Here is a 13,263-nt window from a genome sequence, read left to right on the forward strand (position 1 = left end):
ACTAACAAGGTAGCCTGCAGTTTCATGGATGCTGGCAGAAGGTAGGAGACTCCTGTGTCACACACAAAGCAGTTTATTTTTTACAGCAGCAGCTGTGGCCCAAGTATCAACACATTTTTTGCACTGTTTTTCTGAGTCTCGGTTCCCATAAGACAACAGGAAGAATGCGGGGTGATACTTGATCATGCAGTGGGTTGTATAACAGGAGGGGGACCCCTCAGAACAACATGAAGGAATCTTAAATGGATTTTGCTAAGTCAGTGAAGCCATATCCCAAAGGCTACATGTTTTATGATTCTGTGGATATGACATTCTGAAAAAGACAAAGCTATGTATGGGGACAAAAACTCCAGAGGAGCAAACAACAGATCAGTGTTTGCTGCTGACACTGGAGGAAGGGATTGCTAATACAGGGTAGCATGAGGGAGTTTCTTGGGTAATCAAACTGTTTTGCATGGTAATGTGCTTGTGGATACTTGATTCTATTCATCTCTGATAACTCTTAGAGCTGTTACACCACAAAGAGGGCATGCCAGTCTCTTCAATCAGGATGTTTCGGAAGCCCAAGATGGAATGTAGATTTACAAATGTTTCTCACTGTATTACAGTGAATGACACAACCACACAGAAGGCTTGGAGAAGGAAGGAGCTGACCTAAGTGCCTTTATTTTGACTGGATACTGTAGGGCTAAGGAAAAAAGAACTGGGAAGAAACACTACTGGAATTGATAATTTTGTTTCTTATAGGGGTATGGATTAGCAATTCTGAAACTGCATGTATACGACTGTTGAACAAATAAGTGAATGTATTATAGTTGATGATAAGCAGGTTTTTCACTGTCAGAGAAAGAAATTGCAAATCAGCAAGTGGGAATTCTAGAAGGAACTCTTTGGTACAGGATTGGAGTTGGAGGCATCGATTTGAACTAATATGTTCTTTATTTCCTTTTAATAGATATACAAGTAAATAGATACAGAAATAAATATAGATATGTGTGTATACAGCAGTTAGTATGTACGTATACTTTTCCTAGCTCTTAACTGAACGTCCTAGAAGTAGTGACACCCTAGTAGCAGTGAGCACATGTTGTACCCATATTTTTAAATACCATTCTTAAACGAAAGGAACCAGTGCTCCTTGGAGACGTGTATCTTTCTAGGTCTGGGACAGGGAAAATACAAGATGATTCTGTTTTTAATTTTTTGAGGAGCCTCCATAGTATTTGCTGTAGTGGCTGCACCAATTTGCAATCCCATTAACAGTGCACAAGGATTTCCTTATGATTTCACTTACATGTGGAATCTAAAGAACAAAATGAATGAACAGACAAAATGGAAACAGACTCATAGATATGGAGAATAAACTGATGGTTACCAGATGGGAGGGGGTTTGAAGGGCTGGGTGAAAAAGGTGAAGAGATTAAGAAGTACAAATTGATAGTTACAAAACAGTCATGGGGGTGTAAAGTACAGGTTAGAGAATATAGTCAATAATAATGTAATAACTATGTATGGTGCCAGGTGGGTACTAGACTTATCGGGGGGAATCACTTTGTAAATTATATATGTGTCTAACCACTATGTGGTACAACTGAAAATAATGTAATATTGGATGTCGACTGTAACTGAAAAATAAAAATTGAAAAAAAGAAAAGATGATCTGAAACATTTGTGGTGTTAGAAAGTAAGGAAGTGCTGTTAAAAAAATGATGGGAGTATGTTGAAAAAACACAGAAGCTGAACTGAAAGAGCTCCAAAGTGCCAAAGCTGGAATAATCTGTGTAACAAAATAGATAAATATGATGACTTAAAGAATAAAGTAAATATCCATAAGTCCATGCTGATATGAATAACAGTTAAATAAATAAATAAATGGAGAAGGGGTAGCTCTTCCTTGCAGAAGATTTCCAATTAATAAATATAGAAGGATTGAGAAAAACAGAAAATCACTGTTAGAATACCAGAGGAATAATTGCTGTTGGCAAGATCCACTGATGGATGGTAAAATTAGCGGATGGAAGTACAGAAAAATGCAGTATTGTTATAGCCTCAAAGTTTCTCCTGTAGAATGTTCATTAATTACAAAGGCAAAATAGTAATTTCACTACGGAGAAACCTGTCAGATCACCATAAATAAGTGATCAAAGTTAACATCATCATTAATAAAAGACCTACGAATACTTCTGTAGTATCCTTCCCCCAAATCCATAACGTGAAAAAAATTATTAATAAACTTCAACCAATCCCAATTGAGGGACAGTCTACCTGAGCCTGATGAGTACTGTTGAAAAATGTCAAAGTCATGAAAGACCAGGAAAGACTAAGGAATGGACTGTCACAGTTCAGGGGAGATTAAGAATACATGGAAACTAATGCAGTGTAGGATCCTGGATCGGGCTCTGGAATACAAAAGGTTCTAATAGAGAAAGTGGTGAAATATAATAAAGTTTGTAGTTAAGGTAATTGTATTTGTACCAATGTTAATTTCTTAGTTTTTATAATTGTTTCTTTGTTGTAAAAAAGTAAACTAATATTATATGTTTTTTATGTATATAATAAAAACATACACATGCATACATACATACATACATACATACATAATACGAGGTCGGACAATTAAGTTTGTGAACTCGTCCTAGAAAAAGTGCTACATACCTCTTTGCTGAATATCACCATGGTCACCTTCGAAGTACTCCCCTTGGGAAGCTATGCATAGATACCAGCACCTAGTCCACCCTTCAAAGCAATTTTGGAACTCTTTTTCTGGAATGGCCATCAGAGCTGTGGTTGTATTACCCTTGATGTCCTGAATGTCATCAAAGTGTCTCCCTTTCAATATTTCCTTTATCTTTGGGTAAAGAAAGAAGTCATTGAGGGCCAGATCAGGTGAGTAGGGAGGGTGTTCCAATACAGTTATTTGTTTACTGGCTAAAAGCTCCCTCACAGACAGTGCTGTGTGAGCTGGAGCATTGTCGTGATGCAAGAGCCATAAATTGTTGGTGAAAAGTTCAGATCGTCCAACTTTTTCCTGCAGCCTTTTCAGCACTTCCAAATAGTAAACTTGGTTAACTGTTTGTCCAGGTGGTACAAATTCATAATGAATAATCCTTCTGGTATATATAAAAAAAAGGTTAGTAACATCATTGCAACAAGTTTGCGAACTTAGTTGTCACACCTCGTACATACATACATACTTATGTATGACTATATAAGTATATTACTTGCAGAATTTAGGATGGTGGTTATCTTTCTGAGGGTGGGGAGAGGAGGGAGAATGTCATTGCAGAGAGGCAAATAGAGGGCTGTGAGTGTTTCTGAACTATTTAATTTCTTGTAACAAATCTGAAGCAAATACGGGAAAATGTTATAAAAGGAGAGAGCTGAGCTGAGTGGGGTACACGGATGTGGGTGGGTTTTCTTTGCCCATTTCTCTATTTGAAACATATAATGAAAACAAAGTAAAAATGAAGGATTTTTTTCTACAAGTGATACGCTGAATGCCTTGGAGATCCATGAGTCTGGGAGTGTGGATGCTGGCTTGCACTTTTATTACAGACATGAGGTATGGGGTATTAATTGGAATTTAAAAGAAGAGGGCAACTCTAAGAGACATTTGAAGCCAAAATGGATGACTTTGGTGACTTGAAGGGAAAGGGAGAGTGAGGAATAAAAGATGAAGAAGGTTGGAGTCTAGATGATTAAGGAAATATGTGGTTGATTAAATCAGGGAAATTAAGGCACAAGCCATTTGGATGGAGGAGAGAGTAGATCACGAGTTTACTTTGGCTTGGGACTATAGGCTCTCATCACAGTGTCTCTTCTAGCATCTGTGAACTTCTTTCAAGGGCCTGCAGAATAGTCAGGATCTTCCTTTTCCTGCTGTTGTTATGGCTGCTTTGAAGCCAGGAGAGAAGGGAGTGGCTCTGGTCTCTCCTTGGTCAGTTTGTGAGAACAGCCAAAGCATTCTCTCAGGCCTGCACCTCATTCTTCTGGACGTGGCTGTGTATGAGCAGCATACAAAAGTATATCAAAGTTGTGATATCTAATCCCATATCATCTACAGAGAAAACTGAACATGGACTATGTAACAAGGGCATTGGAGACCCAAAGTTTTAAGGTGATTTCATGTTTTGTTTTAATTTTTTGAAAAATTCTATAATTCTGGTTATTTTTTTATTACTCCCAAACATTTCTAATTGTGGTAAAATACACATAACAAAATTTATCATCTTAACTATATTGAAGTGTATGGTTAAATGGTGTTCAGTACATTCACATTATTGTGCAACCATCACCACCATCCATCTTTAGAACACTTCTCATCTTCTGAAACTGAAACTGTACTCATTAAAAAATAAGTCCCATTTTCCCTCCTCCCAGACTTTGGCAACCACCATTCTACTTCGTCTCTATAAATCTGACCACTCTAGGTACGTCACACAAATGGAATCATAAAATATTTATCTTTTTGTGACAGGATTATTGCATTTAGTGTAATATCTTCAAGGTTCATCCATGTTGTAATATGTACCAGAATTTCCTAAGGCTGAATAATATTACATTGTATGTATATGCCACATTATGTTTGTCTTTTGATGGGCATTTGGGCTGTTTTTACATTTTGGCTACTGTGAATAATGCTATGACATAGGTGTATTTTTGTTACTTTTTAACAGTTTTTTTGAGGCATAATTTACAAATGATAAAATTCATCTATTGTAAGAGTATAGTTCAGTTATTTCTATGAAATGCATAGAATTGCGTAGTCATCATCACGATCCAGTTTTAGAACATTCTCATGCCTATTTGCAGTCAATCCTTGCTCCCATACTAGCCTCAGGCAGCCAATGGTAGTTTTCTGTCTTGAATAATTTGATTTTCCCTTTCTAGACAGTTTACATAAATAGACTCATAGAATACATAATCTTTTTGTGTCTGGCTTTTTCACTTTGTCTATGTTGTTGAGGTTATCTAGGTCTAGTATTTATCAATCGTTTGTTTCTTTTTATTGCCGAGTAGTATTCTACTATATGGATCTACCACATTTTGTGTATCCCATTAACAGTATGTAGACATTTGGGTTGTTTCCAGTTTTTAGCTCTTATGCACAATGACACTATGAATATTCATGTATAAGTCTTTGTATAAACATATGCTTTTATTTCTCTTGGGTAGATTCCTAGGAGTGATTTGTTGGTTTGTACTGTAAGTTTATGGGTTGTTTTTTTTTTTTAAGAAACTGCTAAAGTGTTTTCCAAAGTGTCTGCACCATTTTACATTGCTATCAGCAGTGTATGAAGACTCCCATTTCTCTACGTCCTTGTCAACACTTGGTATTTTCAGTCTTTTGCATTATAGTCATTTTAATGGATAACACCTCATTGTGGTTTTAGTTTGCATTTTCCTAATGACTAATGATGTTATGCATTGTTTTCATGTGCTTATTAGCCATTTGTGTATCTTTTTTGGTGAAATATCTCCTCAGATATTTTGTTCATTTTAAACTCGGTTGATAATCTTTTTATAAGTTGTCAAAAATTTTCTTTATATGCTTTATATATGTTTTTCAAATATTTTCTTTATGTCTTTTCATTTTCTTGATGATGTATCTGTTTGAATTCAAGGCCTGTGCCTTTAACTATCTATTATATTGCCTCACATAATGTCAGAGAAAGTGCCTAACCCTGTACTTGGCAGGCTTTGATGACTATACTGAAATCATTTTATTGTGCCTGTGTCACCAAGTCTCAGCTTGAATATCTCCAGGAATGGGAAACTCACTCCATCCTCAAGTAGCTCTTTTCCTTATATCACAGCTTCTGTTGTTATAGTTTTCTCGTATGGAACTGAATGAATAGTATGTATTTTGGTTACTTCTGTAATGTTTGACTTTTGAGATTTATACAGAGTAAGTCAGTTATCTCCTCCATATGAAAGCAAGTCTTCTTTCATATGGCTTAGCACTCTCAAAAATTTCAGCTTTTTTTTAAAAAATAAAATTACTTCCTATCTTGATACTTTTCTTTGGATGCATTCTAGATGGTTAGTATCCTGCTAAGACTATTACAGCTGGAGATAAATATAATACCACAAGTAGGATACTAAACAAAAATAATAATAGTTAACTTTCATAGAACTCTTATTAGGTGGGATGTGTAGGTGGCTAGGTATTTTATGACTCTTTACCATAATAGTGGATGAAGAAATTTAGGCTTACAGAGGCGCTTACTTCTGCAACTAATAAGTGACCACCAAGTCAGAATTTGAACTGAGGTCTGCTTAACTTTCACTCTTCATTTTGCTGCCCTTGGCTGGCGTGGAATGCAGTGTGGCTATGTTCCGGCCTGTATTCTGAATGTTCTGGTTCTATCAACTTAGTCTAAGATTACATGAATAGTTGTGACAGCAATATTATATTTGGCAGCATGTCACTGACTTATATTAAGCTTGTATTTAAATCAAATCTACAAATTTTAATAAGATCTTAAATATTTGAGCGTCTGGACTTCCCACCTTATCTTATGTAATTAATTTTCAGTATAAACCTTGTGTTCATGTTTTTACCTACATTTTGGGGATTTCAGCCTAAGTTTTCAGGTTGCCCAGATAATTTTGAATTTTGAGTTTACCATCTAAGGTATTAACTCTTCCTCTAGATATATGACCGTGTGTATCTTTGATAAGTATTCTTGATTTGTGTTTAATCTAGTTTTTTGATACAATGTCAGACAGATTAAGGTTGAATAAAGAATCCATACAGCATATCTATTTTTCCCCCAAACCTTGTTGAAATGTATTTTTCTAAAGTCTAGAAGATACGTTTGGCCATGCCCATGTTTTTCTTTTCTTAGTATTATTAACATTAAGATAATATGGTCACTTTATTTCAAAGTCCTGGTTGAATGATGTTGAGGATATCAGTTATAATTATTGCTTCTTCTGCCTTTTGAGCAATAAATTTATTAGAGTGGAACTAGAGAGTTTATTAGGTGTTCTACTCTTTGAATTAGACTTCTATCAGAAGATATCAAGATAATTGAAACTCCTCTTTACTCTTTATAATATGTTTTGGTACAACTTTTATAATGTTTTCTGGGAAAGTATCAGCCATATTCCTTTTTTGGATAGCCTGTCTATAGTATGCTACTGTAATAGTATAATTAGGTTTTTCTTTTCAGTTCCTCACTTTTATTGTTTATACTCCTTTACTATTAAGTTCATGAGTTTCTATATAAGAGTAACTTCCAGAAAGATCACTGGACTTGGCTTTGAGAATTACTTGATTTGGGGACTGACCTGCTATGTGAACTCGAGCAAGTCACTTCAGCTTCGTGTACCTCAGTTTTCCCTCAGATATACAGTATGGATAATAATACTATTCTTTATCTTTTAAGATTACAAACACAGATTAGGATTTCAAAAATACATGATTGACTATGAATGGTTTATACAAATAGTGCCTACATCTCACGTAATGAGAAATCAAAAGATGGGCAGTCTAGCACAAGTATGGAAGCTCGATAAAGGCCTTAGGGACTTAAGCTCTTCCCATCTTTCTGTCCACCATCTTTAGTGTGGAGTCCTGTGTCCTCTTGCTTCTTGACTCGTTGCCACAAAATGGCTACTACAACTCTGGACCTCATGTCTGTTTCAGGCATAAAGAATAGGAAGGACTAAAAGGCTGAAGGAAAAAAACCTGGTTTTCTCTTAGCGAGTTTTTTGACTTTTAATTTGGCAAGGGAAGTCCCCCAAGGATGTCTGTCTGCAGCTTATTGGCCAGAACCATGTTATGTGGCCACCTCTTCCTTCAAGGACAGCTGGGAAATTGTGCATTTTTGCTTTTCAGTCTCTACAGTAGAGGAAGGCAAAGGAGAAGGGATTGTGTTTAGGATTTAGGTCAGCTAATCAACAATGACTGCCACATACTTTCACAGGATTGTTAGAAGGATTCAGTGATGCAATGTGATTAAAAATTTTTATATAGCGTAATTTGAATAAATGTAAACTAGAGTTATTTTCCTGTTGCCTTCTATTGATGGTCTTAAAAACTAGACTGTATCTTTGACCTCAAAAGTAAAAATCTATGGGATTGGTTACTTACTTGAATGTTAGAGTTCTCTTTATTGCCTACATTCCAGAAACTGGTGTAACTATATTTAAGCATAAATACTACATTATTTCCAAACAGCTCTCCTATTTTCATCTAAGAATGAATGAGGACCATTCCCACATCTTGCTAATCTTTGTATACCACACATCCTAGCCCTCATTGTCATGCGTTTTTATTTATCTCTGGGCTTTTCTTTTGGGGCTCTATTTATGGATTTGAAGATTATTTGTCCACAGTGATGTTCTACTTTTCATGCTACATGCCCAATTTTTTGTAAAAATGTCATTGAGCATTGCTGAAAAAGCCAAATTTTTCTTATTGATGCTATCAACACAGCCATTCGTTTTTCCCTTCCAAAGCCATTGGTGTCAACTGTGGCCAAGCTGTTATCATTCATTCATTCATTCATTCATTTAGCATTTTCTCCTAAATAGTTTGCTCTGTAAAACTTGAAAGTTTCTAGAGTTGCCATACAGATTGCTGTTGAGAATATAATTTGTTTTTATGATAATCAGCTGAATTATATTTTAATTTGTAAAAATAAAACAAGTAACTTCAGAACATGAAAGCTACCCTAATTGAGAAGCATTCTAGATGAATATTTGTTTTGGAGGAAGGCTGTTTTCTGGAGTAGACATCTGCTTAGAGTGAAATGCATACTGAGTTTTAAAAAGCAGCCTATAACTAATGGGAAAATAATTGAGAAAAAGGCAGATCTGAAAAGCAACTCTAGCTGTACTCCTGCTTTCTTCAGTGACTCACAAAATACTTCTAGATTTAAAGAGTGATTACTGAGTGAAAATGTACCCAGAGGTACTTGAAAAAATAGGAGAAATTCTGAGCAGCATACCCACAGAAGAGCAGCTCGAGTTTCCTGAATATAAATGCCTGAGCTATCATAACCTGGTCCTAGAGCGTGAGGTAGAGGAAATGACCTTCATAGTCACTTGTATTCAGACAAGGTTGCATTATTTTTCCCCATGAAGAATTGTAAAAGATGTTAAGAAAAGGCCACAGGAGGTAAATAAGTACTGGAGGTGAACTTAGAAGGGAGATGGAGAAGTGATAATCTTAAATGAGTTCAGAGAGAGATAATAAACAGAAAAAAATCTCCCAAGAATTTGGAAATGACCAGAGAAACTTGCAGGATGTATCATGAAGTTGAGACCCTCAGGTTTATTACTTCTGAATCTTTTTATTCTGATGAAAATACTGTTTATAAGTTTATAAGTTTTTTTTTTTTTTTTAGTTTATAAGTTTTTAAGTTCTGTCATTTTGGGGTGGAATAGAACTTTGATGTGTGTATTTTTTGTTGTTGTTGTTTTGCTTTTCATTTGTGCGGCCTGCCTTTTTTCTTTTTGTAGACATTGTTCGAAGTGACGTTGCCTTGGATAAACAGAAAGGCTGCAAGATTGCCCAGCACCCTGATGTTATGCTGGAACTCCAACGGGAGAAAGCAGCTCAGATGCATCTGGTTCTTCTAAAGGAGCAATTCTCCAATACTTACAGTAATCTCATATTAACAGGTAAGGCTATTGGAGTTGGCTGGAATCTTAGAGCACTGTCGATTGATGGCCTCCATCAGTTAGCAACTTGATGCTTGGGAGACACTAAAGTGGGATCCAGATGAGCCCACATCTGTCTGTCTCCACTCACTGTATCCCTTTTTTAAATGTGATGACTCTTGTCTTCCTATAAAAAATATTTCTTGTAGTTTGCAGATGTATTTTGGCTTGAGGTTATGGGCGATTCAGCATGTGTGTTCTCAAAAGACAGAACCAATGAAAACCTAATGAAGCCTTATAAAAATAGGACTTTTTAGATGTGTGCCAGTAGATTTGAGAGAATTACTAAATTTGGTGTCTAGAAGCAGCTATTTTCCTCTTTCTGTGTATGCCCTTTCTATGAACCCAATGAATATAAAGATGAAATGTACAAGAGATAATGATCCACAGGCAAAGCTGAGCATGTTTTGTTCCTGGTGGAGTTTGAAAATATCTGGGGAATTTGACTTTCTTTTTAAGAGCAAAGAGGCTGTAAGGCTGAGCCGTACTCCCTTACATCCTTGGTTCTAGGAGGGAAGTGAATATGTGTGAGAGAGACCTCAAAGGAGAAAGAACTTTTTACCAGGTTGCCTGCAAACTTTGCTGGTAAAGAGCATGGGAGTTGCATGCCTTTGTTAAGTTTTGGAAAAGATTCTAGTAGCAGACTGTGATGTGAGAATCATGAAGGGCTTGAGATGAACTAAGAAGAGCAGTTCAAATTACCTCCATTTTCTTGATGGCATGAAAGGCAGACATGCGTTGTATCGATCCACATAAACTTTATCAAATCAAAAGTGTATTTTCCCTTGTTTATGAATATTTTAAAAATAAAAAGATGAAATGTCTGACAGGCTATGAACATCTCACACTTATTTCTTTTTAAAGTCCAAGTTAGGAAAATTTAAACTTTCTTTTTAATAGGCTTCCTGGCATTTCACTAAGAATTGCTGAGTGGCAACCAAATTGTTGTGCTTTTGAAAAGCACAAGGCATTCCCAACTTTTCATCCTGTACCTGGTAGAAAACCCAACAGCATGAGATGAAAGCCAGATTTTAAATGTGGTTTTGGTGAGCAGAGAAGAGGATTATGGATTTCATAAGTATAGGCCCTGTTTTTTGCTCTTTGATAGCTCATTAAAGAAGGAAGACTTAAAAGTGATTTATGGCCAATGCATGCATTCCCCTAAATTGGTTAGTGAAACTGTGTTTAAGTTTAGATGTTTGGGAAGAACATAGATTTCTCTCCAAAATTTTCAGTGTACTTGAAGTGTACAAATTGTACATGTATTTAGTGTTTTCCAGTTCAATGATTGGAAAGGAAATATTTTTATTCCATCCTTATTCTAATACTTTTAGGCACATATTAGAGAGGTCAGACCCCATGTTCTTTAATGTGGCATAGAAAGGACTTAGAGTAATTCTAACCCTAAACTGTGCATCCAGAGTGTGGCTTGAAGGCATATTATCTTTGAAAACACAAGTGTTCCATTGAGTTCAATGGAATCTTTTCTAATTCTCTGTAACATAATCCCTTTGGATGTTTATTCACAGTTCAAACTGTTGGAATCAACATTGTCAACTTTTACCCTGACAACTTGCTTACTTTCCGCTAAACAAACTTACCCTAGAGAAGAGCCTCTTTCCTGCTCTTACTTCTCCGAAGCTGCTTCAAAGAGTCCTCAGGCATTTTCCACATTTTTCACCCAAATGCCGGTGCAGAGGTGGTACCTTGCTGCAGACAGAGCATTTGGTGTGCCCCGGTGTGTTTACATGAAAGTTCAAAAGGTTTTGGTTCCAGGTGTTGGGAAGAGATGGAGTCATTTCAGTTTAGCACCAATGGTAAAGCTATTTTAATGTCCTTTAACTAAGTCTTTGATTTTACACAGTGTGGTTTTCTAATTGTTATGAAGTTTAATCCTTGATTTCTTGTATAAATTTTGAGAACATGGTCTCCAGACAGCTAAACATAATATTTAAACATAACTAAACTAACTTTTGTAAATATTTCCCTTTTCAGTGATGAATGTATATTGGTAAAGAGGGTGAGGTTGAAGGGGCAGAGACCTCTCAAATGAAGTGACTTTCTTTACCAACATGTTCAGAACACCTACTCTAGGATTTCTGCTTGGTGATGTTCCACTTATTTTGTATAACTCTGGCATAATGTTTGAGATATCTGCAGTGGAAGTATTTATGTGGGAACAGGATGAGGAAACTGAGCCTCCAAAATCTCAGAAGAGATCACTTTTTCATGCCTCTGGCCTCCCCTCAACCCTTCTCCCCAATTATTAACAGAATTTCATGTATATGAAACAAATACCATAATTGTTTTCTGGTCAATTAGTGGTATATTCTTTCTTTCAAAATTGGACAACTAAGATCACAGTATAGGAAAGAATAAAGTGATTGAAATGTCAGTATAGTAAGAAATTGATAAAGGGATTGGAATGTCAGGTGGGTAAAAGCATATTAAAGATAGTGGTGGTTGCCCCCCACCTCCCAAGCAAGGCCTCATTCTTCGATGGTCCATTTCTGCTGATTTGACTTTGAGCTTTGAGGCGAGAGGCATGGCTTCATAATCTGCAGTACAGCTGATGATCTCTCTTAAACAGCTACTTCTCAGATGAGGGCAAATGATGTTCTAGCTGTGAGGGTCATCTGACCATTTTAAAAAAGGACACAACTCTACAGTCCTCATGACAGCCCACTAATGGAAAAGAATAATCATCCTTTAGTGCATGTATCTTATTGAAGTAGTCCCCATTGTATCACATGTTTAGAAAAATACATTTCTCCATGGTATTAAGCAAGTCTTAATGTTTTTATGTGAATGATTTACATGCTGTTGGACATGACGTTAGCCTCATCTAACCTAGTGGGTTTTTGAAATAAAATCTAAGGTGATGGGAAAGTGATGGAGTAATCCCAGTGGAACATCAGTGATAGAACTATTTTAAATGGGGATGAGTTGTATCCTGCACTTATCACACTGGCTCACCAACACCTGAATTTATGCTTGTCCTGTAGCTTCTTGAGTCTGAGAGTGTTAATGTCACTGTGCATATTAATCAAGGAGTGACAAATGAGAGGGAGAGTTGGGTAGGAGCCTTTGAGAAAGAACAGGGATCATGTCTTCCATTTCTTTGTGCTCTCAGGATTCTTAATGTAGTGACGTTCTGTAAATTTGTTAAAAATGTTCTGCTGTGTACATAATGAATTCGCTTGAAGACTACTTGAAGGGATTATTTTGACATCTATTAAATAACTTTTATAGGTTCAGATTCAGTTATGTGTCTCCCTCCTCTCACACCCCCTCCACTTTGAGGTGTCAATTGGACTTTTGTGGTGGATCCCTGTACTAGAATCAAATGAAAAACAGAAACAGAAAATAAAAGTTGCACCTTTAAGGTGCAATACATTTTCTAGGATTTTTCTTAGAATATAAACTCTTTGAGGGCAAGGAATAACCAGGCACCCTGATCCGTGGCTATTATAAATAGATGGCATTACTCAAGATGCTTTCCAGTATAGCTTATGAGGATTTGTCATGTTATTGGCTGCCACTTTTGGTTTTGTACCTCTTTCAGTCCAAAGTGGACTGGAATTCTTG

The 13,263-nt window shown here is 36.3% G+C and overlaps 1 protein-coding gene across 1 annotated transcript in view; it reads left to right on the plus strand.

Annotated features, from left to right (window-relative positions):
* HPSE2 (heparanase 2 (inactive)) overlaps positions 1-13,263 on the plus strand; it is a 523,392-nt gene that overhangs the window by 38,298 nt on the left and 471,831 nt on the right. The window contains exon 3 of the mRNA XM_081074716.1: positions 9,475-9,636. Coding sequence (XP_080930842.1) covers positions 9,475-9,636 — 162 coding nt within the window. The remainder of the gene's footprint in view (positions 1-9,474; positions 9,637-13,263) is intronic.

This window comes from Rhinolophus hipposideros (assembly GCF_964194185.1).
Source record: "Rhinolophus hipposideros genome assembly, chromosome: 15".
Lineage (NCBI taxonomy): Eukaryota > Metazoa > Chordata > Mammalia > Chiroptera > Rhinolophidae > Rhinolophus > Rhinolophus hipposideros.